Raw genomic sequence first — 26,589 nt, 5'->3', positions numbered from 1 at the left:
GGCCGCCGCGGGCCCGGGCCACCCCACGTGGGCGCCGGCCGGCTCTCCAAGCTCCTGCCCCCGCGCTCCAGGCGCGCTTCCTCTTCCGTCCTCCGGGTGTCGGGAGGTGAAAGTCCCCGCGCCTCGCCTCGGCCCCTGCTGCCCGACGGCTGCCCGGCTGCGAGGTCCAGGGTCCCCGGAGTCCCCCGAGTCCGAGGCGCCGAGCCGCGTTGGCAGCGGGGAGGCGCCCTGAGCACCAGCGAGGCCCCGCGCGGTCAGCGGCGCGCCCCGGGGGCGCACGGCCGGGCGCGCGACGTGGGCAGGGCGCGGACGGACGGGAGGAGCGGAGAGCTTTCCTGCGGGAAGATGAGGAAGCCGGACGTGAAGATCGTGCTCCTGGGGGACATGAACGTTGGGAAGACGTCGCTGCTTCACAGGTACATGGAACGGCGCTTCCAGGACACGGTCAGCACTGTGGGGGGCGCCTTCTACTTGAAGCAGTGGCGCTCCTACAACATCTCCATCTGGGACACGGCAGGTGAGGGCCAGGCACTCTTTCTTGGCGTTTCCCCCAGTGCCCAGACTTTCCTCGGGAGAAGGACTAGAGAGGCCAGAGGGGCAGGGGGGAGGAGGGGCTTGCAGCCCCGAAAGACGCATCCCCGAGGGCAAGGCGTCCCCGGCCAAGAACAGGGTCTGGCCTTTGGAGCGCAGGTGCCCCTCTGTCGGGGTCAGGCCACCAGTCCTTGTGGTCGCGGCTACCCTTGGCCCCTGTGTCTTCCCACTCGTCCTCCCTTGCTCGTTGGGCAAACTCTCTGCCAGTTTAATCCGTAGGTGCGCCTTAGCGACAATCCAGGTGAGCCTTGAAAAGCACCTCTTGCTGCAGAGAATCTGCTGGTCGTTTGTCCACCCTACAGCAGCTTTCGGCTCCAGATCACCGCAGGTCTAGCGCAGAGTCTGCTCAATTTAACCAGGAAAGTCTCTTGCCACCCCCCTCCGCCCGCCCCCTTTCGCCTTCCTCCATCCGTCCTGTATTTTCAGTATTTTAAAGTACTCTCGTGAACAAGATCTCGTTTGATATCCGCAACAACCTTGAGGGAGGCAAAGCTAGTGTTCTTCGCTCTTCTTTACAAAAAAAGAAACTAAGGCACAGAGCCCCTTACCCCTCCTGGGTTTGCTCCAGATAGTGGGAACTAGAGGCCATCTCCCTCCTCCTGGTTTAGAGCATATTTGCATTTCCCCTTCTGTATTTCTCATCTGCTTAATTATGGCTGATATAAGTTATGTGGGTTTGGAGTGACTTCCTGTGGAAGCGTTTTTAAGACAGGTAATGAATGATTTTTGGTGTCTGTAGTTATTTGTGATTTTTCCAAAAACACGACTTAGTAGAGGGCCTTAATTCAAGCTTTCAGTTTGTTAACTCTGCAGAGTAGCCCTGGCGATTACGCTGTTGCAGTGAACATACTTCCCTCCCCACGAAGAAGAACGAGTTATTGTAAGTAAACAGGGCAGCTGGAAGTAGTGTGGTACATTCTTCACGAGTGTGAAACTCTGAAAACCAGAAACCGTGAGGTCTGGCTTCTCTTATGTGACATACGCCGAGCTCCTGGCCAGAATTTTTCCGCTGCCGAATTGGGGGCAACAGTCTGATGAATCAGCAAGAGTATAACTCATTCTCTATTAGAAACAGAATTAATGAAGTTCACTAATGTGAATGCACCCCTTTTCCCCACTGCTTTCCTTGCTGTTATGGTGGTTAACATCCTGATTGTTTGCAGTCATCCTTTGAAACCAGCTGTCATCCAGGTAACAGCCTTTCCCGGCTCCTTACTCCACCTCCAGCCTCTTCCCCAAGCTGCAGGGAAGGGTGTCTCTAAGATCCTTTATTGTCGCTAACTCCCTGTTGTTGTTGTCTTATGCCATCCACTCGATTCCGACTCAGGGCGACCTCGTGTGTTACAGAGTAGAACTGCGCCATAGGGTTTTCTTGGTTGTGATCTCAGTGGCAGTAGATGGCCAGGTCTTTTCTTCCACAGTGCCGCTGGGTGGGTTCAAACCAGCCTTTCGGTGACCAGGCGAATGCAGACGTCTCCACCACCAGGGACTTGGCTAACCCCCAGCACTAAGCATTGGGTGACGATAGAGTGCAAGACCAGCCAGTCGGATAACAAGACTTGTTGGTTGCCTGTTTCATCCAAGTCAAAGCTGCCCTTTGGTTTCTTTTGTTAAACAGCTGGACTTTATCTGCTGCATTTGGTTTACAAGAGGATAATGTGACCCCACGCAGTGGCCATCGTGAGACGCAGACTTTTACTGCAGGTTGTAACGTTTCTGGAACAGGAGTGTACCTGCTGCCTTGGAAGGGGCTTCTCCTGCCTTAGAGGCTGTGAAGGAGCAGTTTAATTTTGACTGGCCGTTTTCTTCGTGGGCACCAAGGACAGGATGCAGCCAGAACCTTGATCACCAGAGAATTTTGTAATACTGCTGATGCGATGTCCTGGATAATCTTGTCAGGCTCCCAGAGGCAGCCACTCACTTCCTGGTTGCTGGGCGGCTGCCTTCTTGTTCCTGGAATGACAAGGGGGAACTCAGCGAGGCCCCAGTCTCCACATTCTTGACCTCCTGTCTACACGTGCTCAGGGTGACACTGGCTCAGAGTAAACAGTGACTCAGCTCACCTCTGTGTGCACTCCTCAGAGGCTGTGGGATTATGGCGCAGTGGTTAAGAGCTTGGCTAGCTAACTGAACAGTCTGCAGTTCGAATCCACCAGCCTCTCCTTGGAAACCCTCTGGGGCAGTTCTACTCTGTCCTGTACTCGGGCTGTGAGTCGGAAATCACTTGATGGCAACAGGTTTGGGTTTTTTTGGTAAGAGGGAAACAGAGGTATGAGTACATACCTTTCCAGTTCAGTGGAAATTTCAAATTTTAGCTTTTAGGGGACCCTACTTTGTTTTTTCCTTTGGTCCTGCTCTTGAACTTCCTGTCCATTCTGCAGATGTTGTTGTTTAAGTTGTTTTAGTTCTGGTTTTCACAACCAAAGCAGAAAGATGAGGACCAAATAGAGGATGAATCTCTTTTTTTTTCTTTTTAAATTGTGGTGAAATGGGTATAACAGAGGAGTCACTGAGTGGCACAGATGATGAGCACACTTGGCTGCTAGCACATCGCCTTGGAAGGCTTCAGGCCCCCTCCTCATTTATTTGTCCTTTGTTCTTCAAAGCTGTAGTCCCCAGAGAGTGGGGCTGGCAATTGGAATCCTCCCAGAGGCACCTCAGAAGAAAGGCCTGGCAAACTACTGCTGAAAAACCAACCATTGGAAACCCGAAGGAGCACAGTTCTGCTCTGATTCACATGGGTCACCATGCATCAGAGTTTACTTGATGGCAACTGGTTATATATAATGACATTTACTGTTCCGTTCGTAACCATTTTTACACGTATAATCCACTGACGTTAGTAACGTTCCCTGTGTGGTGCCCGATGAATCATTTCTAATTCCTACTCGTAGGAACGTGAGGTGGACGGGGGAAGAGTGTGGGTGGGAGGAAGGCATTATGGTCTTTAGTAGTAAGAATACTAGTACTGGATCAGCGTTTCTGTTTTACTCTTGGCGTATTCTTTCAAAAAACAAAGTACCTGACTGTTTACAGTCTGCATGTGGGATGGGGGAAAGGCATTTGCTGGGTTCACTAAGTACATTATGTCACTCAGTTGTCACAAGGTCCCTTCAGAGGTAAGCATTGTTATTTGCATTTTAGCAGTGGGGGAATGGAAGCTCATAGGAGCTAGGGAGGATTCAGACTTTGACCTTTCCGTCACGCCCTTGTAGCTGCTATCCTCGCCCTTAACTTCCTGTCTCGTTGGGCAGAAGATGTCATATAATCACTGCAGTGTGGTGTGATAAGTTTAGGAGGCTGCCTGGAGACAGAACAGAGCCCTAATAGAGCATACCGCCACCCCGCTCTTGTCTGTCCATCCTTTGGTTGGTTTGAACAGTCTAAAAAGATGCTGCCCATCGTTCAGCAGGTGAACAGAGCACTTGCTACACGCCAGACACTGTTTTAAGGCCTGTTTTCTAGCAGTGTACCCTCGGTTGCTGCTCCGTGGCCTTTGTTTTCCAGAGGAGGAGGAGAGACAAACAAGGAAATACATGACGTATCTTCCCATCTAATAACCGCTGTGAAGAAAATACAACAGGATGATGAGCGCATGCCCACAGCCTTGGAAGGCGCGGTGCCCCCTCCTCATTTATTTGTCCTTTATTCTTCAAGGCTGTGGCTCCTTTAGAGTGGGGACAATATCTGCCTGGTCTTCACATCTTCCGTGCCTGTTTTTTGAAGATGGTGGCCATGGGAGGTCGCGCAGAGAAATAGTTAGTTCAGAGCCTAAAGTCTGGAGCCACATTGCCTACGCCTTGATCCCTGCACAGCCACCGTGTTCGTTTGCTGTTGCTGCTGTAGTGGGTTGAGGCTTTGGGGGATATTGGCACAGGGTGAATGCATTTTGCATGTGGGACAGACGTAAATCTTTGGGGGCCATAGGTGGACTGTGGTAGGCAGAATAATTCCCCTGTCCGCAAAGATGTCTTTTTTTGCTTAACATTTCTTCCCTCAATCTGTATCTTTTTTCTCACATTTTGCTGTGAACAGCAAGGAGAAACCAGGCTGCATCCTTCAATACTTTGCTTGGAAATCTCAGCTAAATAGCCAAGATCATCCTTTACAAGTTTTGATTTCCGCATAACTTCGGGGCATACTTCAGCTACACTTTCTGCTTCTGTCTCCCAACTGTCCCCTTTTCTCCAGTTTCCAATTAGGTGTTCCTCATTTTCATCTGAGCTGTCTCTGGCAAGGGAGCCCTGATGGCACAGTGGTTAAGTGCTCGGCTGCTAACCGAAAGGGTGGTGGTTCAAACCCACCAGCCAGTCCACGGGGGAACGGTGTGGCCGTCAGCTTCCGTAAAGATTGCAGCCTTGGAAACTCTATGGAGCAGTTCTTCTCTGTCCAGTAGGGTTACTGTGAGTCAGAATTGACTTGATGGCAATGGGGGTCTTACCAGCGGCATCTTTAATGCCCATGATTCTATCAACGGTCTGTTCATGACGATTTAGGTATTCTCTAAGATAGTATATGCTTCTTGTTCCCCTTTGAGTCATTCCTAGCAGTTCAAATCTGTATTTCTGCTAGTATTCTATTCAAGGCAATCTAGGCTTTTTCTATTAACTCTCCGTAAAGTTCTTCCAGCCTCTGCCCGTTGCCCAGTGCTGTAACCACTTCCACACTTTCGGGTATTTGTGACTGTATTACCCCACTCCTAGTACCAAAATCTCTGTTAGCTTCGTTTTGATGCTGTGACAAATGGCCATAAACTTAGTGGCTTAAAAACAACACAAAGTTAGTATCTTACAGTTGTAGAGGTCAGAAGTCTTAAATGAGGCTCACTGGGCTAAAACCCTGGGGCCAGCAGGGCTACATCCCTTTCTGAAGGCTCTAGGGGAGAACCTGTTTTGTTGTTTCCAGTTTCTGGAGGCCACCTGCCGTCCTTGGCTTATAGCCCCTTCCTTTGTCTTCAGAGTCAGCAATGGCCGGTCAAGTCTTTCTAACAGTGCGTCACCCTGATGCTGACTCTCCTGCCTCTTCCACATTTAAAGGACCCTTGTGATTACACTGGGCCCACCTGGATAATCTAGGATAATCTCCTTATTTTAAGGCAGGGCTTCAGACCAGTTTGGACCTGTTCAGTCATGGCCAATGAAGTGAAACCAGAACAGACCCAAATTTTTACAATTTGGGTGATCCGGAATAATAACTAGAAGGGGAAAAATTACGAGTTGAAGCCCTGGAATGGGAGACTCGGAAGAGGTGTAGTGAGCCCTCTCAGAAGCATGATGCAGGAGATTGGATTGTTGGCAGGACTGTGGAGAGTGACACACATTCAGGGCAGTGCGGTTGGCCGCCATCTTTGAGTGGGACACTACTGTGTCTGACTGCTCAAAATCCAGCGGGCAAGAGATTTGGTTGCTGTGCAACACGTATGCTGCCCTTGTTTTCTGAGAGGGAGACTAGGTTTCTAGCAGGGCTTTGACCCGTAGTTTTTCCTGTTCCGATTATCATTTCTATTTATCCAAATTTTAAAGATTCAAGTCTGTTCCGGTTTCGCTCCCTTGGCCATGACTGAACTGGGAAGAACCGGTTCGAAACCCTTTTTTAAGGTCATCTGATTAACACCCTCCATTCCATCTGTAGCCTTAATTCCCTTTGCTCTGAAACATAACATATTCATAGTTTCTGGGGATTAGGATGCCTTTGGGGAGCCATTATTCTGCCTACCACAGCCACTGACTAGATGCGTGACTTTGTGACGGTGTCTCACCTCTCCACGCCTCATTTGCCTCATCTATAAAATGGGTCTCGTTGTAGCAACTATCTCAAGCACTGCTGTTAGGAATAAATGAGTTAATATTGTAAAGTGTTCAGAACAGTACCTGGAACTAGGAAGCACTGTATAAGTGTTTGCTAAGTAAATGTCTCCTAGTCCTGGGTGCTGTAACCATATCACCACCAGCAAGCATGTCACAAAGGGAGAAGAGAGGCTGGGTGGGCCCAGTGAAGAATTCTGTAATGAATGGACAGGTCAGAGAGAAGAAGGAAAGGGGGAGGAAATGATGGGTGAGCATTTGTTAAAGAGTTTGAATAATAGTTTCTGCACGTGATACAGAGATGCGTCCAGATATCTATAAGGCCCTGTGGTATTTAATTCCTTCCTTTGCATTAAATTAAACTCCAGGGCTGTATGGAATCAAGCCAGGGATTCAGTGATGACTGGCTTGACTCATGGAAGGCAAAGACTGACTTGTTTTTATGCTTTTCTTGTTGTGCTCTGCTTGAGCTGTGAGAGAAAGCATTCCTCGGTTGTGGTCTCAGCTGGGAAGTCTGGATTTTGGTGTGCACTTCAGAGAGACACCAGCGTGCTTGGTGCCAGCATTGCCAAGGACCACAACCACCCTCGGGCTTCAGGGTCGGAGGGACACTAATGAATGACCTTGCCTCCTGAGAAGGAGCTGGGGTGTGGATGGCTCTGGAATCCATGGAGCATAGGATGGGGCTGAAAAAACTGAGGGCTCTTTGGTGTGAAGTAGAGAAGACTCAGGGTCCCAATAACTGTTTTCAAAATTTTGAGCGGTTGTCATATGGAAGAGGAGTTTAACCCTTGTTCTGTTTTACTCCAGATAGTAGAACTAGGCATGGTAAGTGGGTGGAATTTTATTACAGGAAGGCAGATTAGGTCTGTCCACAAGCAGGACAGGACCGGGCTGCCTTCCAGGATAGGGCGCTCCCTGCCATTTGTAGCTATGCTATTTATAGAGTGCTACCATGTACCAGACTCGGCGCTGAGGGCTTTAATTCCTGCTCGCCTTTTATGCTCTCACCCGTCCTCTTGGGAGGTGTTACCATCACTGAGTCACGCATCTGGAAGTAGTCTCATGGAAGGGAAGCAACTTGCCCCAAAGTCATGCAGATTGTAAATGGTGTGTCTTGGTTATCTAGTGCTGCTATAACAGAGATACCACAAGTGGATGGCTTGAACAAAGAGAAATTTATTCTCTCATAGTCTACTAAGCTACGAGTCCAAATTCAGGGCATCAGCTCCAGGGAAAGGCTTTCTCTCTCTGTAGACTCAGTGGGAAGGTCTTTGTCATCAGTCTTCCCCTTGTCTAGGAGCTTCTCTGCTCAGGAACCCTGGGTCCGAAGGACACGCTGTGCTCCCGGTGCTGCTTTCTTGGTGATATGAGGTCCCCCTGCCTCTCTGCTTGCTTCTTTTTTTTTTTATCTCTCAAAAGAGATTGACTTAAGACAAAATCTAATCTTGTAGCTCTTGTCAACTTAAGTGCCACCAACCCATCTCATTAACATCATAGTGATAGGATTTACAACACATAGGAAAATCACATCAGATGACAAAATGGTGGACAGTCACACAATACTGGGAATCATGGCCTAGCCAGATCAATACACATATTTTTGGGGAACACAGTTGAATCCATGACATCGTATCAGTTTAACTCCGAAACCTCGCCCGCAGTGTCATTGTGATATCAAAGTCTGACTGCTTGTTGGTTCATGATCTGTGGTGGAGATTTCTTCAGTGGATCAGGTACTTCCCTTCCAAAGCTAAAATCTAGTGATTTATGAAGAAAAGATCTTGTTGGGTGGAGGGTCTCAGGCTCTCCTGGTCCCTCTCTGACTTACGAGGCGGGGAGCTCTATGTGAACCCAAGATGGCATCTACCAAGGAATGGAGTTGCTGCTTTGCTTGGAGCTTCTATTTGTAGTCATGGCAATTGGTTTAAAATCTTTGTCTTTATTTGAACAACTTTAGTGCAACCCAGGAGTTGTAAGTTATGATATCCTGGTGCCAGCAAAAGGGAAGATGTAATTGCTTGTACCTGTGAAGCCAGCCAAAAGGTCTTGGCACCTGAGCCTCAGTGCTGTGAGCTGCTGTGCTGTCTGAGAGGGGAACATCAGGCGATGCTGGTGAAGGATGAGGCTGGTGCATAGGTGAAGATGCCAGGTAGAGATGGACCATCCATTTCTCAGGAATGGGAGCCCCCCCCACCACTCTCTTTCTACTTCACGCAAAAGCCACAGCCCCTAACCCCTGTCAAAACCTGAAATGTGCAGAGAAATGCCAAAAATTAGCGTAACAGAATATATTCATTGTGAGTAGATACGATTCCAGTGGGCAGCGTCAACTTAGAAAGTCAGGTAGTCCCTGACTTACATCGGGTTCCGTTCCGACGATTCCATCCTAAGTCGGTTCTGACATAAGTTGGATACCTCATTTTTTTTTTTTAAGTTTTCATTATTATTGCCTTTTATTATCTGTATTTTTAAAAATCCAATCTTTATTTGTCTTTGGGGGTTGGAAACATTAGCTATAAACTTACAGAAATATTTTAATGCATACGTACGTACATTTAAAAAATACACAAATTGTAATAATTTACTCCAACGATGAAGAAGAGTTGGACAAGGTTGGCATTTTGTCAGCTGCGGTAATAACTCCACTTGTGGAGGGTTCTGGATCATCTGGATTATCCCTGGGAATGAGGATGGTGTTTGTAGTCAGAATATTAGTGAGAGTTGTCTGTATGGTCCTTTTCTTTTTTGCCCTATATTTTGCGGTAACATCTCACTGCTTCCCGAATCTGCCTGTTGACTTTAGCACAGCGATCAGCATTTGGGTCTATGTTTGCAAGTAACTGAAGCCCCTCACTTAGTTTAGCAAAGACTCCAGCTAATCCTTTCACTGTAAACTTTTTTGACAACTTCTCTCCTTCCTCTTCCTCATTCTTTCTTTCTTCTTCAGCATTTCTTTCCTCTTCAAAATCCATTAAGTCCTGATCTGTCAAGTCCCCTGCTTCTTCTACTGTGACCTGTTCCACATCAGTGATATCATGTTCTAAATTCAGCATACATGCCGAATGGATGATTTTCCCACCAGTCTCTTCCATCGTATTATCCTGATCAAATGCTTGGAGCATGTTCACCTAACTCAGCAATTTTTTTCCATATCCCCTGCGTGCATTTTCCCGTAACTTCCTCCCAGGAGGATGCAGTGTACAAGATACACTGGCGGCTGTAAGTGTAGTTCCTTGTAACTCCAATATGTTGTAAGTTGGGGACTGCCTGTATTGAGAAGGCCCTCTGAAGAGGAGATGGGTTCTATAGGTCACATTGTTACGTTAGTTTTCCAGGAGATAGCATCAGAACACCTGCAGGGTGCCAGGTCTGTCAGCTGTAGAATCGGTCGCTAAGGACATTCAGTACATTGTCTAGCCCAACCCTGGAGTTCCTGTCCCTGGAGAGGGCTGCACCTTAGATAATTCTCCAAAAGAGCCCAACGCCTAAGGCAGCATAATCTCTGCTAAACTGTTTACTGCTAGGCTTTTGTTTGACTTGAAGGCGACTTTAGGAAAGCAATTCCTTAAAGGCTCAAGGTTCAAAAGGAGAGTGGAAGATGTACTCATGTTCTGAATGAGCATGGAGAGTGGAAGATGTGCTCATGTTCTGAATGAGCATGGAGAGTGGACGATGTGCTCATGTTCTGAATAAGCACGGAGAGTGGATAGTAGTGTCTTTGGCTGGGTCTCTAAGAGTTGCTGATGGTTGATACTTTTGACTTGGCCTATGAGGAATTCCCTTAAGATCATGAAGCATAAAATTATCGCCCAAGACATGAAATATGATTCAGGTATTGGTTAATAACGAATACAGTTGACCTTAAATGGTTAAGTTTCTCCTGAATCAACACTACACCAAACCAAAAACCAAACCCATTGCCATCAAGTTGATTCCGACTTATAGCGACCCTACCGGACAGAGTATAACTGCCCCATAGGGTTTCCAAGGAGTGGCTGGTGGATTCAGTTAGTAGCCGAACGCTTAACTACTGCACCACCAGGTCTCCAACACTACGCTTAAAAACCAGAAACCAAACCCATGGCAGTCAGGTCGATTCTGACCCATAGCAACTCTAGAGGACAGAGTGGTACTGCCCCATAGGGCTTCCAGGGAGCAGCTGGTGTATTCAAACTGTGACCTTTTGGTTAGCAGCTGAATGCTTAACCACTGCGCCACCAGGGCTCCACCCCACACTAATGAGCCTTAAATAACTCTTCCCACCCACAGAATTCCTATGGCGCCCCCTCCAGGAGGGCTCTGGGCTGAGTCTCCCAGCACATGGGGCTGCTCACAGGGGGAAGCGTCTCAGTACAATACTGCTTTGTCTGCTCCTGCTGAATTTCAAGAGTTGATTTTCTCCCACCCATCTTAACACCCACATCAACTGCTGACCCCACATTCATATTCAAGCCGTTGTTTTTGGCCAAGAAAGCCGATACTCGACTACACAGGAATTCTGCAAGTGAAGCCCTCTACCCAGGGGGGTGCCATTCCAAGTCCTGGGAAGAGATAGATAACTTTGAGAGACTGGACCAGAAATGGAGAGGTAGCCCGCACAAAAGGTAGAGCCCAGAGGGTGGAGAGGCCGGGTTTTAGCTGGCACCCTTACTGCATCAGTAGAGACCAGAGGGTGGAGAGGCTGGATTTCAGCTGGCACCCTTACTGCATCAGTCTGCACAGAAGGTAGAGCCCAGTAGTTGGAGAGGCTGGATTTCAGCTGGCATCCTTACTGCATCATCAGTTTGCACAGAAGGTAGAGCCCAGTAGTTGGAGAGGCTGGATTTCAGCTGGCACCCTTACTGCATCAGAGGAGACTGCTTAGGAGTTGTCTGAGGTTTTAATATGATGACCCTCAGTCTGACAGTGTTTGTGTGACAAGGGACATTTGGCAGGTCCCCTGGGAACTGACAAGCCACACCCATTAATTTACATATTGTCTGTGGTTGCTTTCTTGCTACAACCAACCAAACAAAAAAAACCCATTGCCATTCGGTTGATTCCAACTCATAGCGACCCTATAGGACAAAGTACAACAGTCTCATTGGGTTTCCAAGGCTTAAAATCCTTACAGAACAGACTGCCACATCTTTCTCTCGCAGAACACAGCTGGTGGATTCAAACCACCAACCTTTTGGTTAGCAGCCGAGCACATTAACCGCTGCACTACCAGGGCTCCTTCAATAGCAGAGTGGGATTGTTGCCACAGAGACCATATGGTCTGCAAAGTCAAACAAATGTATTCCCTGACCCTTTATAGAAAAAGTTTGCTGACCCCTGGTTTAGGCCATATAAAGGGAAAACACTTCTGTAAAAGTCTTCTTCATACCCACTGCCCATGAGTCAATCCTGACTCATGGCGACCCTACAGGACAGAGTAGAACTGCCGCATAGGTTTCCAAGGCTGTAAATCCTTATGGAAGCAGACTGCCACATCTTTCTCCCAAGGAGTGGCTGGTGGGTTTGAATCGCCAACCTTTCGGTTTGCAGCCGAGCGCTTAACTATTGCACTCCCAAGGCTGCATAGTTATAGACATTTCCAAAGAAGTTTAAAATGGACCGACCAAGGGAAGCTCTGATTCAGGTAAACTCAGTAAAGAGCTGTCGGGTTTCTGCTGTGTGTGTGCGCCCTGAGCTGGACTGGAATGTCGGTCAAGAGCCTGAATTCAAGATGAAGATGTGCTCCCACTGGAAAAAAAAATTCCTGGAAAAATTCGAGTTTACATTTGGGATCTGGAAGCTAAACATGCAGAGCCCCTGTGGTAGGTGGGCCCACGCCTTTTATCTCTTCTGAGGACCTGGAATGGCGCCCCCCTGGGGTATGTGGGCCTTTTATCTCTTCTGAGGACTTGGAATGGTGCCCCGCTGTGGTAGGTGGGCCTTTTATCGCTTGTGAGGACTTGGAATGGCGCCCTCTGGGTGCAGGGCTTCACTTGCAGAATTCCTGTGCAGTCGAGTATCAGCTCTCTTGGCCAAAAACAGCAGCCTAAATATGAATGTGGGGGCAGCAGTTGATGTGGGTGTTAAGATGGGGAGGAGGGGAGAAAATCAACTCTTGAAATTCAGCAGGAGCAGACAAAGCAGCATTGTACTGAGACATTTCAAAGGACTAGGGACCCCCGTGAGCAGCTCCATTTACTGGGAGACTCAGCCCAGAGCCCTCCTGGAGGGGGCGCCGCAGGAATCTGTGGGTGGGAAGAGTTATTTAAGGGTCATTAGTATGGGGTTGATTGAAGAGAAAGTTAACTAGTTAAGGTCAACTGTATTCATTATTAACCAATACCCGAATCACGTTTAATATCTTCGGAATATCATTTTATGCTTTATTATCTTAAGTTCACAGGAGAAATAGAAACGTTATGATACCTGTTAACATTCAAATTGGACTTGTCCCTCTCGCTTCGTTAAGTGAGGCTTCAGTCCTACCTGTGATCCCTGTCAGTGAAAAAGAAATGTTGTGCACACGGTTAAATTGCTGTTTTTTCTTAGAATAACAGCTGTATTCCTGTGGCGATGAATTTTCACGGCCCAGCCATCCTGTGCCCACTGGCCTAGCCAGATTCAAGCTGTTATTTCACCCAGTCAACCCCAGAACCTGCTTCCCAGCTCCTGTCTGTCCTGCACATTGCCTCCGCAACGGGTCTTTCTCTTGGGCGTCCAGGATCCAGGACGCTTCCCGGCTCAAAGCCCTCCCAGACATCCACGGCTTATCTTCATCCTTTTCCCCTATTATCCAACGCAAGTGCCTTATGTCTTTACCCAAGTGCACAGTTTTTAATTCTTCCCATATGCCCTGTCTTTCCTCGATTCTTAACCTTGGGTTATGGCATCTCTTTCCCAAGAACATCTCTCTTGGCAGTTTTATCCCATCTTGCAGTGTCACTTCTGTCGTGAGCATGTCTTGGCCATTGCAGTAGTGCCTCCTTTCTCCAAGCTGTCCTACAGAATGACCTGGTTACCCCTAATTTCATACTGCCTTTTAGCTTACTGATTTTTGTTGCCTCTTTGTCTTTTCTCTGGTTTACAAACTCTTTGAAGGCAGAATTGGACTTTATTCATTTGTATAGTCTCCATAGAAGCTAGCATATCCCCTAAGGTATTTTTTTTAAACTAAGTTTTTGCGGGATGAAATTGTTTAAAGCAATGGGAAATACAGGCAGTCCCCGGGTTACAAACGAGTTCCGTTCCTAAGTGTGTCTTTAAGTTGAATTTGCAGGTAAGTCAAAAGCGGTGTTACGGTTCTTACTTTAGTCCAGCAGTGAAGGTGATTGTTTGGAAGAATTTGTTGGGAGTAAGGGTTGGTTCAATCGTTTCGAAGTGAGGGCACATTTCCATAACATTCAAGGGCAAGTATGAGTTTCTGTAAGTTGGAAGTTCGTAATCAAGGGAGTGCCTGTAACCGTCTGTGTCATTAATTATATGGTGCCCTTCAAATAAACTCTTTAGTAACTCCCCCGCACGCCTTCAGAGAATGGGGGTGGGGTGATGACTGAGTTGCAGATGTTTTTAGAATGACAGTTAGCTGGACTTTATACGTACAACTTTTGATTTAAGTGGTCTGTGTTAGAAGACTGTCCAGTTTATCAGTCTGTGATTTATCATCTGCTTTTCAAAAGAGGCTGAGGGGTTGAGATCGCACTTCTTTCTTCAGTGTTTCTGATACTCATTGTTGAATGTTTGCGTTTGTTTCCCCAAAAGCCAAAATCCAGGAATCAAAAAGCTGTTTCAGAAAACAGTTCTGGCTGAGAAAAGCAGCAGCCAATCTGGAGCATTTAGAATAAGTTGCAAGCTTGTTAAGTAACACAGTGTACATAGGAATGAGCACAGTGCGTCATGGAGAATTCCAAGAGCCGTTAAATAGGTTAACCTGAAAAATCCATTTCCGTTTGCTAGAGCATTGATTGTGTGCTGGGAGAGAAAATGATTGTATGCTTGGTAGAGTAATAGAAGACCTTTTCTTTCTTAAAGGCTCCTGTCTTTATTTATAAAACTACTGCCTCAAGTGGGAGTGGCCATCGGGAAGGGGCAGGGGATGGCAGATGGGAGGATTGGGTTATGTTATCAGGAGGGATCAGTCCCTGGAGAAGGACATCGTGCTTGGTAAAGTAGAGGGTCAGCAAAAAGGAGGAAGACCCTCAATCATGAGATGGATTGACACAGTGGCTGCAACAATGGGCTCAAACATAGCAATGATTGTGAGGGTGGCGCAGGACTGGGCAGTGTTTCGTTCTGTTGTACATAGGGTCGCTAAGAGTCGGAATTGACTCGACAACACCTAACAATAACAGCAGGGAGGAACTCGGCAAGTCTCCTCTTGGGCTCAGATGTAATCAGTGTACATACACGTCCAACCCACAGTTAGACATTCACTGTTTTCATGTTCCCATCTCTAAAAAGTAACAGTTCTGTTTGTACTTTGTTATAATGTGACTGCTGGCATTTCCCTTAAAGGAAGATGTTTCATACCAACTTCTGTGGAATTTAAGTTGGAGTGGCTGCTTTTTACCAACACTGTGAGAACTCAGAAGAGGTGTTGGAACTTTTTGCATGATTCAAGACTGTTTTGAAGAAAAATATAACTTCCTTAGGGATCCTTCGCTGTTACAGCTTAGGATTCCTGCAGCAGCTGGGCTCGGTGTTTCTGACTCAGAGATTCTCAAAGAACTTTGTCTTTCTTAGTTTTGTTATTGCCTCTCTCCCCCTACCAATAAAGATATGTAGTCAACCCTCGGTATTCAGAGATTTTGTATTTGTGAATTCACTTACTAAAGTTTATTTGTCACCTCAAAATCACTACTCATGGCACTTCCCCAGTCATTCACGGACATGGGCTGGGTGGCAAGAAATGTTGAGTCACCAACGCGCGTGTTCCCAGCTGAGGTCAAACAAGGTGACCCTCTGCCTTCTTGCAGCTCTCGTACTGCAGACAAGCGTCCTTTCTGTGGGCTCTGTGAGTCGAGATGGACATGCTGGCGATGGGTTTGATTTTTGTTGTTGTTTTCTGTGGTCTATCTGGTGCCACGTCTTTGTGCTTTTAGTTGGTGCTTTTGCTGTTTAAAACAGCTCCCTAGTGTAGTGCTGAGGTGTTCCTAAGCGCAAAAAGATTGTGATGTGCCTGTAATATGTGTTAGATAATCTTCATTTAGGCATGAGTTACAGTGCTGTTGGCCGTGCGTTCAGTGTTAATGAATCAACAGTATATATTCAACATTACCTACTAGTTGCTGTTGAGTCGATTTCAACCAGGACTTCGAACTGGTTCTGCCCAGTTCAGTCACGGCCAACAAAGCGAAACCCGAATGGACCCGAATTTTTAAAATGTGGGTGAAGGGGAATGATAAGGAGAATGGGAAAAAATACAGGTTGAAGCCCTGCTGAAAACTTAATCTCCCACTTAGAAAACAAGGGCAATGTGCAAGTTGCATAGCAACCAAATCTCTTGACTGGCAGAGTCAGAAACAGTGGTGCCCTGCTCAAAGATGGCAGTCTACCGACATACTTCACAGTCCTGACAGTAATCCAGTCTCCCACATCAGGCTCCTGAAGGGGCTTACTACACCTCTTCCGAGTCTCTGATTCCAGCACTTCGACCTGTAATTTTTCCCATTCTGGTTATCGTTCTGGATCACCCAAATTAAAAAAAAATTCAGGTCTGTTTTGATTTTGCTTCATTGGCCATGACTGAACTGGTTTGAACCGATTCGAAGCCCTGACAACTAATGACAACCCATGTGTGTTGGAATAGAACTGTACTACATAGGGTTTTCGGTAGCTGATTTTTTATAAGTAGATCATCAGGCCTTTCTTTCATATATTAAATAAGGTGTCTTTAAACAGAAACACACATAAAGTTATATGTTGATGAGTTGATGAAAATGTTGTGACTAGAGAATCACAGGAACCTATTTGTATTTGAGGCCTGGAGAAGAAGAACACTTTCTATTACATGGATGTGCTGCTTAACGTCCATTAGGGCAGCGTCTCACCGCATGCACATCTGTGGTCCCTAAGGTTCTGTTTTCGTAAAGGGAAAGCAGCTCTGCTTTTGTTTACTTCCTCCTAATGTTTTTAAAAAATTCCAAACCCCGAGAGCAGATGAGCAGTGGGGCTCCAGGGCGCATCCCGATCCCTGCAGTTTGTCCTCCTGCTCCTGGCTTCATTCACAGCAGCCCAGCAGCCATGCAGGCGGCCGTTCACTCCTGGCGCAGGCAGCGCCGGCCCGGCTCCTCTGCTGTGGATGGGCTCCCGGTTTCAGGCAGCGGGCTGCACGTGAGCAGAAAGTGGCTGCACCAACAGGGCGGTGGCCAACGCCAGCTACGTTCCCGCACCTGCACACCTGCTCCTCGTGGCCATTCCCCTCCCTCCGCCCCAGACGCATGGTTTCAATATAGTAGGCTTTATGGGGGTTGAACTACGGATTGTACGGGACTGCCTGTATATAATATGGTGTTTGCACAACGCCCAAATGACATAACGTCCTATTGCACAGAACATTGTGGACGCGAAGTGATGCACCCCTAGGTATCTGTGCTACGAAAGTTTAGCTTGTACTGTTCTTAAAAACTCCAGGTCACTTAAAATATGCTGAGACACCATCCAGTACCGTGTCACAGCCCAGGCTTAGATTCCCCGTCACAAAGGCTGAGGGCAGCCTCCCTGGCGTCTGTGCGCCTGAATAGACAGCAAATAACTGTAACAGAAACAAAAGACCAATGTGTAACTGCATCTCTGTCGGCGACACCGTGGGACGTTGCTGTCCGATGGCTTTTCTTGAAAAGACTTGTGCTGCCTAAATGGACAAATTTAGAGGTGCTTGCCCTTCACTAATGATTGCATTTGGGGATCCGCAGACTTTTTTTTTTTTTTGTAAAGAGATAAATCAGTGGTGGCACTTTTGGAAAATAAGATGAGGGTATTATCCTGTGGAGTTTCCTGGGTGGTACAGATGGTTAACACACTTTGCTGCTAACCGAAAGGCTGGAGGTTTGAGTCCATCCAGAGGTGCCATGGAAGAAAGGCCTGGTGATCTCTTTCTGAAAACTCAGCCATTGAAGACCCTAAGGAGCGCAGTTCTACTCTGACACACGTGGGTTGCCATGAGTCAGAGTTGACCTGACAGCAACATGGTTTTTTTTTTTGGAATCCTTAACATCTCTGAGTCTGTTACCTCGTCTTAAAATTGTGGTCATAAACTTTATTTACAGGGTTAATTATAAAGCTTAAATAAGATAATAGGTGTTAAAGGACCTAGTATAGTTCACAAGACTCTCAATAACAAATGCTGTCTTCTCTTTGCTTACACAGTAGATAATCTTCACCTTTGTAAAGGGTGATAAGGATCAAATAGCTAAGGCTTATCAAATAGCCATGCCTATCCTATAGATTTTCTCTGACTTACTAAGGAATAATTGTTAGAATTATTGATAGGTATGATTTTGATTGGACATTTAATTTTCATATGCCTTGCAGTATGGCTAGTCCCGGCTTCCAGATGAAGGTGGAACGACCCAGTGTGCTTCTGTGAAGTCACGGCCAGTGGTTTTCACGTGTACAGAGTGAACATTCAATCTGTGTGGCTCTGTCTGTTCATTCCACAATTTTGGGGGGCACCTATGAAACAGACTGTGCTGAGCTCTGGGAGTAGCTGCGAACAGAGTAGAAAACCTATCCTGCCCTTATGGGGTTTAAAGTCAAATGGGGGAAGATTGACATTAAACAGAGAACATTTATGGTATCAGTTGTGTTGTTGTAGATGAGGAGGGGACCAGATCAGGTAGGGCTGATTGGCCGTGTTAAGGGATTTACATTTTATTCTCAAGTTAATAGGCAGTAGTAACGGAATAATTTTAAAGCAGAGGAACACATGAGTTCATTTCTGTTCTATGAAGCCCCTTCTGGCTGGGTTGGAGAATGGTGAGAGTGGAAGCATGGAGACCACCTAGGGGCTGTTACTGTGCCCCCCTGAGATAGGCTTGGACCAGGGTGGGACCAGTAGAGATGGGAAGAGGGACAGTTTTTTTTTTTCCAACTGTGCTTTAGGTGAAGGTTTACAGAACTAGTTTCTCATGAAACAATTAATACACATATTGTTTTGTGACATGGATTGCCAACCCTGCAACATGTCAATACTCTCCCCTTTTCGACCTTGGGTGCCCCATTTCCGTTCATCCAGCTTTCCTGTCCTCTTCTGCCTACTTGTTCTTGCCCCTGGGCTGGTGTGCTCGTTTAGTCTCATATACATGGTTGAATTATGTGTATTATTGTTTTATGGGCCTGTCTAATCTTTGGCTGAAGGGTGAACCTCAGGAGTGACTTCAGTACTGAGTTAAAACGGTGCCCAGGGGCCATACTCCTGAGGTTTCTCTAGTCTCTGTCAGATCGGTAAGTCTAGTCTTTTTTTGTGAGTTTGAATTTTGTCCTACATTTTCCTCCAGCCTTGTCCAGCTATTGTGACCCCTGCCAGAGCAGTCAGTGGTGGTAGCCAGGCACCATGTAGGTGTGCTGGTCTCAGTCTGGTGGAGGCTGTGGTAGCTGTGGTCCATTAGTCCTCTGGACTGATCTTTCCCTTGTGTCTTTGGTTTTCTTCATTCTTTGCTCCAGCCGGGGTGACATCAGTGGAGTATCTTAGATGGCTGCTCACAGGCTTTTAAGACCCCAGATGCTACTCACCAAAGTAGGATGTAGAACATTTTCTTTATAAACTGTGTTATGCCGACTGAACTAGATGTCCCCTGAGACCATGGGGGAAGAGGGACAATTCTGAGACACATTTTAGAATCGACTGTTTAGTGATGGATGTAATGGAGGTGGTAGTGTTTGGGATTGGGAGTAAGAGAGAGGAAGGTGTCACACACAACCCCTAGGTTTCTGGCTTCAGGAACGGGCTGGCGTGGTGCTTCCTGATGGGATGGGGAACACAGAAGAGGAGAAGGTTCTAGAGATGCCTGTGAGACTCATCAATATGGAGGTGTCCAGCGGGCATTTGAAAGTTAGCAACAAGCTCTGTTCTGGAAGTTGGCTGGCTGGCTGAAAAGCCACACTGTGCACCAGGTGAGAGGTTTCTGAACCTGTGACACCCGTGTGTAGAAAGCGGAGCCCTGTAAAGTTAAACTTTAAACACTGACTGACGTGTTAGCTGTGAAAAATTGTCCTTTTACCTCTTTTCTTAAGTCCCCTGTGGTCCTTAGATTTTCCTCAGGAAACGGTCAGGTGATAGAACGTCAGCATCTAGAGCAAGGACCATGGCGCCTCCCTTTTTGGGCCGGACCACTGTTGTTTTGGATCCTCGTTGATGACCTAAGTCATGTGCCCCTTGGTGGACTTGAACCTCCAGCTTTTCGGTTAACCATTTGTCTTAGTTACCTAGTGCTGCTGTAACAGAAATACCACAAGTGGATAGCTTCAACAAAGAGAAATTTATTCTCTCACAGTCTAGTAGGTTACAAGTCCAAATTCAGGCTGTCAGCTCCAGAGGAAGGCCCTCTCTCTCTGTCGGCTCTGAAGAAAGGTCCTTGTGATGCATCAGTCTTCCCTTTGTCCAGGAGCATCTCAGTGCAGGAACCTCAGGTTCAAAGGATGTGCTCTGCTCCTGGCACTGCTTTCTTGGTGGTGTGAGGTCCCCAACTCTGCTTGCTTCCCTTTCCTTTCATCTCTTGTAAGATAAAAGGTGGTGCAGGCCCCACTCCCTTTACATTGAATCAGGGATGTGACCTTAGTAAGGGTGTTAACAATCCCACCGTAATCCTCTTTAACATAAAATTACAATCACGAAATGGAGGACAACCACACAGTACTGGGAATCATGGCTGAGCCAAATTGATACACACATTTTTGGGGGGACATAATTCAACCCATGATACCGTTTGCCCCAGCCAGTGACTTCCAGCATTCCTTTGCTCCATGCAAATTTGTCAATTTTTGACTTCTTTGAACTGGTTATGACACCTGCCTGGTTCCCTTATTAAATTAAATAAAATCTTTAATACACATTTATTTTTTATATCTGTGTGAGAGTCATGATCTTATCTTTTTTGGGAAAATTATCTTTTGACATTTATCAGGGTGGAATTGCTTTGTAGAAGAACCCATTCTTATCTTGATGGAATTTAGGGATTCTTCATTGCTGTTTAAAGCCCTTATTGTTTGGCCATTCCTTACCTAGGTTGTAGACACACCGATCTTTTTTATAAATTGTGCTTTAGGTGAAAGTTTACAGAGCAGATTAGTTTCTCATTCGATAGTTTGTACATAAAGTGTTCCATGACCTTGGTTTCATTCCCCACAATGTGTCAGCAGTCTCCGCACTTCCACCTGGGTTTCCCCGTTTTTTTGTCCTGATTTTCTATGCCTCCCTGCCTTTCACCTTTTCTTTGGGGCAGATAATGCCCTTTCGATCTTGTATAATTGATTGTTCTAAGGAGTATGTTCCTCTCTGGTGTTATTGTTTATCTTACGTGCTTGTCTGTTATTTGTCTGGGAGGTGGTCTCCAGGAATGGCTTCATTTCCAGGTCAGAAGGGTGTCTTACAGCCGTAGTCTTGGGGGTGCCTCCAGTCTCCGTCAGACCAGCAAGCCTGGTCCTTTTTGTGAATTTGGTCTACATTTTTGTCCTGCTGCGTCCAGGACTCTCTGTTGTGATCCTAATCAGAATAGTTGGTAGTGGTCGCGGGGCACCATCTATTTCTTCTGGTCTCGGGGTTGCGTAGGCTGTGGTTCATGTGGTCCGTTAGTCCTTTGGACTGATTGCTCCCTGAGTCTTTGGTGTCCTTCTTTCTCCGTCACACCGTATGGGAAGAGCCCAATAGTTGTATCTTAGATGGCTGCTTGCAAGTTTTTTATTTTTTAAATTGTATTACAGAACAAATAGTTTCTCATTAAACAGTTAGTACACATATTGTTTTATGACATTGGTTAACAACACCACGGCATGTCAACACTTTCCCTTCTCGACCTTGGGTTCCCTGTTACCAGCTTTCCTGTCCCCTCCTGCCTTCTAGTCCTTGCCCCTGGACTGTTGTGCCCCATTAGTCTTGTTTTGTTTTATGGGCCTGTCTAATCTTTGGCTGAAGTGTGAACCTCTGAAGTGACTTCATTACTGAGCAAAAAAGGGTGTCGGGGCCATACTCTCAGGGTTTCTCCAGTGTCTGTCAGGCCAGTAAGTCTGGTCTTTTTTTGTGAGTTAGAATTCTACATTTTTTTTCAGCTCTGTCCGGGACCCTCTGTTGTGAATCCCTGTCAGAGCAGTCAGTAGTGGTAGCCGGGCACCATCTAGTTGTACTGGACTCAGTCTGGTGGAGGCTGTGGTAGTTGTGGTCGATTAGTCCTTTGGACTAATCTTTCCCTTGTATCTTGTTTTCTTCATTCTCCCTTGGTCCCGAAGGGGTGAGACCAGTGGAGTATCTTAGATGGCTGCTCACAGACTTTTAATACCCCAGACACTACTCACCAAGTGTCATGTATTGAATTGTGTCCCCCCAAAATACCTTTAAACTTGCCTGGGTCATGATTCCCAGTATTGTATGATTGTGTAATCTGATGTGATTTCCTTATGTGTTGTAAACTCCATCACTATGATGAGGTTATATGGGATCTCCTTACGTGTTGTTAGTTCTGTCACTGTGATGAGGTTATACTGACGAGGTTTACAAGATTAGATAGTGTCTTAAGCCAATAGCTTTTGAGATATAAAAGAGAGAAGCAAGCAGAGACACATGGGAACCTCACACCACCAAGAAGGAAGTGCCAGGAGTAGAGCGCATCGTTTGGACCTGAGGTTCCTGTGCTGAGACACTCCCAGACCAAGAGAAGACTGATGACAAGGACCTTCCTCTGGAGTTGACAGGAAGAGAAGGCCTTTCCCTGGAGCTGGTGCCTTGAATTTGGATTTGTAGCCTAATAGACTGTGAGAGAATAAATTTCTCTTTGTTAAAACCATCCACTAGTGGTATTTGTTGGAGCAGCACTAGATGACTAAGACACCAAGGTAGAATGTAGACCATTTTCTTTATAAACTACGTTATGCCGATTGAGCTAGATGTTCTCTGCGACCATGGTCCCCACAGCCCTCCGCCCAGCAATTCGGTCCCTCAGGGAGTTTGGATATATCTGTGGATCTGCCATGACCTTTCCTTGTACAAGTTGTGCTGGCTTCCCCAGGATTGTGTACTATCTTACCCTTCCCCAAAGTTACCACTTACCTATTGTCTATTTAGTGTTTCCACCCGCCGCCCCTCGTAACCATCAAAGATTGTTTCTTTTTGTGTGTAAACCTTTCCATGAGTTTTTATAGTAGTGGTCTCATACAGTATTTGTCTTTTTGTTGCTCGCAAGTTTTTAAGACCCCAGACGCTATTTGCTGAAGTAGGATGCAGAACATTGTCTTTATGTACTGTCTTGTGCCAGTTGGCGTAGATGTCCCCCAAGTCTATGGTCCTTTGTCTTCTAGCCTCACACCACTTTTGTTGTCATTAGTCACTTCTCTTGACAAGTCCTTGGAAAAGCTGGGTGAGTGAGCCCTTGAGCCTCTGTTTCAAGATCTGTAAACTGTGGATACTAACAGTGGGGAGGATGAGGTGAAGTGTGTGTGTGTTTATGTGTGTGTGTATAGCTTGACACTTCGCCTGCCACTTGAGCAAGCTCTCAATCTCTGTTAGCTATTAGGACAGTCCGTTCCTCGAGAAGATACTAGCTGATTGGCTAAAGGAATCAAATTCACTTGCTTCCAGGAAGCCATCAAGAAAGCTGAGGCCCAGGGAGCACCATGTTAATAAACCAAGATCAGAGGAGGCCAGTTCTTCCTTCCTAACCTGGCTGCTTGTCCTAAAAAATGAAGTGTCAGAATGAATGCAGCCAGTTTTAAACATTCCCCAAGTTTATATTGTAACTAGAGTTCTTCTAGTGAAGACCTTGCATTAATGAGTAGATGAGAAGGGTATTTGATTTGCATATCAAAGCACTTCTCAGAGCTAGCAGCATCACAGTTGCATTTGTATTGTGTCTGGGCTAATCACGGTTTCTGCATTGTTTGAGCACGTTTTGTTTTAATTTTTCAAGGCTTGTTGACCTGTTGTTTACTTAGCCAGGCACCTTTTCTACAGCCATTGAAAAAATACATTCCAACCCTAATTAATTTCAAATCTGATTAACTCCGTTTAGTTACCATTTAGCCACAGGCCCTGGCAGAGATACTGAGTGAGGTCTCTAATGTGGGCAGGTCTTGCCCATTTTGGCTTCACTTGGTTGAGGACTGCGGGGCCTACTGCGTAGGCGGTAGTAGGCAGAGATATCTGAAAGAAGGTAAAAAACAAAAAACCCGTTGCTGTCAAGTCAATTCCTACTAATAGTGACCCTATAGGACAGAGTAGAACTGCCCCATAGAGTTTCCAAGGAGTGCCTGGTGGATTCGAACTGCTTATCTTTTGGTTAGCAGCCATAGCTCTTAACCACTACACCACCAGGGTTTCCTGAAAGAAGGTAGTAGATGGTAAAGTGCAGAGAGGTAGAACCGAAGTTGTAGTTACTGAGTTAGTGATGGTAATACTGCAGCTTGTCTCAGGTAGATGAGAACCGCCCCTAGGCTGATTGAGGTTTTACGGCTTTGATGTACGGTCTGGGGACCAGCAGCATCAGAATCACCGCCCCACCCCAGTCCTCCTGCATCAGAATCTGAATTTTAGCAAGGTCTCCAGATGTCCCACGTGCACGTGAAAGTATGATGAGAAGTCGTGCTTCAGGCTCCCGGCAGCTACTGCAGAGATAAGCTCTGGGGGTGGGCAGATAGGAGCAGGGATTCCCTCGTTACATTTCTCCAGTGTTCTAATTCAGCAATCTTTTTACACGCAATGAAAAAAGAAAAAAGCAACACAACAGTTACAGTCAACTCTGTGTGTGTCAGAGTAGAACTTTGCTCCATAGGATTTTCTGTGGCTGATTTTTTAAATAAGCAGATTGCCAGGCTTTTCTTCTGAGGCACCTCTGGGTGGACTTGAACCTCCAACCTTTTGGTTAGCAGCTGGGTGCATTAACCATTTGCACCACCCAGAGACTCCTTGCACGCAATACAACATACAATGTGAAAGTTGGAACCTGCGTAAGGGAGAAACGTGTCGGCGAAGGGAAACAAATGTATTTTCTACTAATAGAGAGCAGTAGAGAAGTGGTTAAGACTGTACCCTGTCAAAGGCGGAAAACTTCCGAGACCCAGAAAAACGAGGCAGTCCCGCCGAGTTCCGGCTCTCATAGATTTCACCATATTTTAACATTTTACTTTAACATACAGCATTATATTGCTGTTTTTAAGTAGGATAAGCCAAGTTTCTAATAAAATATTTTGAATGATTTGAAAGGGTTTTTCACACTGTTAAATGGCACGAAATTATATCTAGGTACTCCCGGGTTGCCCCCATTACCCCCAGGAATGCACCTCTGATTTTACAATGTCTGCCCATGGATAATGTACTTTTCGGGGAATTTTATTAGAACACAACCAGTCTGTTAAGTAAGAGGTAAATCGACGTTGTAAACATTTGTGAAGTCCTTTGTTTCCTTCGGATGGTTCAGAAAGGGTTTAATGTGTTTCCCGTTGAGCAGAAGTGCCAGGAAGAAGGTGTTTGCTCTCTGCCGTGTATTTCTCAGAGGGTTTTATATTAGGAAAAAAACCTTCTTCTGTTCTGTACAGCAAAGCTATTAGAAATAACTGGGATGTTTACTCAGTGGAGTACTCCAGATAAGTGGCTATTCTAGATAACTTAGTATTTCGAGAAAACCCTTTTTAGAGTTAAAAGAGTTTTCTAAGATAGTATTTGCGTTTCAGTCTCAACTTTGATACAAGTTCAAACTTGCTTTAAAGAAATCTGATTTTATTTAGCTCCTGCTTTAATAAGAAGAGAATTTAGCAAATAATTCAATTTTTATCTCATAATCTCATTCTAAAAATTAATTATCACAGGACAGCAGAGTATCTGTAGAAGGTAAAGGAGATTAGGAGAGAAGCAGGGCTTTGAACCTGTTGGAACCTGTTCGGTCCAGTTCGAACCCCTGCTGAGAATTTGCATTTCTAACAAGCTCCCAGGTGATGCTAGTGCTGCTGGTTAGGAGCCAATTCTGAGAACTACTAAAAACCAAAAAATCAAACCTGATGCTGTTGAGTTGATTCTGACTCATAGCGACCCTATAGGACAGGGTAGAACTGCCCCGTAGAGTTTCCAGGTTGGAGCTGGTAGGTTCGAACTGCTAGCCTTTTTGTTAGCAGCTGTAGCTCTTAACCACTGCGCCACCAGGGCAGAGCCCAGAAAACCAAACCCACTGCCGTTGAGTTGATTCTGGCTGCAAGTGACGCTATAGGACAGAGTAGAACTCCCCCATAGGGTTTCCAAGGCTGTAATCTTTACGGAAGCCGACTGCTACATCTTCTCCCGTGGAGCAGTTGGTACGTTCACAACTGAGTGCTTAACCACCGCACCACCAGGACTTCTCACTAGCAGAGCTGGACCAAACCCGTTGCCGTCGAGGGAGCCCTGCACCACCAGGACTCCTCACTAGCAGAGCTGGACCAAACCCGTTGCCGTCGAGGGAGCCCTACACCACCAGGGCTCCACGAGTACAGCAGTGGTTCTCAAGATTTGCTGTACGTATGAATCACCTGGGGATCTTGTTAAGCTGTAGATTCTGATTCAGTATATCTGGGGTGGAAATGTAAAACCGGAATAAACTGGTTTGAAGCCCTGGAGAAGTTGTTTTTTTTTTTTAGGGTAATTCTATTATGTAAATTTATTTTCTTTTAACTTTCCTCTTTTTCTCAATATTAGAATGTTAAAAGCATTCTCATTATTTGAATTATTTAGGTTTTGTTATTGAATTATTGTTAGTAAATTCATGGCTGAAAGGAATGACATAATTGAGTTAATTTCAGTTATTATTGTATAACCTTAGCATTTATTTCAGAAGTTCCAGTCTACAAGTCACAGGTATAAGATTAACTTGTGTGCAAATAATTACTCCAGTGAGTCATAGGACATGTAATATGTTTTTTTATTTTAGTTCACCCTTCAAATTATTGAGCAGGAACAATAGAAATGACATGTATGCCGATTTGGGTAAAAGTAGATTGGTATATGTATTTAAATATGAGAAGAAATCCTATTTTCTGAACTTAT

The 26,589-nt window shown here is 46.0% G+C and overlaps 1 protein-coding gene across 1 annotated transcript in view; it reads left to right on the top strand.

Moving 5' to 3' along the window:
• Positions 1-74: 74 nt before the first annotated feature.
• Positions 75-26,589, top strand: part of RAB20 (RAB20, member RAS oncogene family) — a 43,441-nt gene continuing 16,926 nt past the window's right edge. Inside the window, exon 1 of the mRNA XM_004382941.2 lies at positions 75-517. Within this exon, the coding sequence (XP_004382998.1) occupies positions 346-517 (172 nt within the window). The 5' untranslated portion in view covers positions 75-345. The remainder of the gene's footprint in view (positions 518-26,589) is intronic.

The sequence above is a fragment of the Trichechus manatus genome, unplaced genomic scaffold (assembly GCF_000243295.1).
Source record: "Trichechus manatus latirostris isolate Lorelei unplaced genomic scaffold, TriManLat1.0 scaffold00102, whole genome shotgun sequence".
Lineage (NCBI taxonomy): Eukaryota > Metazoa > Chordata > Mammalia > Sirenia > Trichechidae > Trichechus > Trichechus manatus.
The sequence above is the reverse complement of the archived record's forward strand: the minus strand, read 5'-3'. Positions and strand labels throughout refer to the sequence as shown.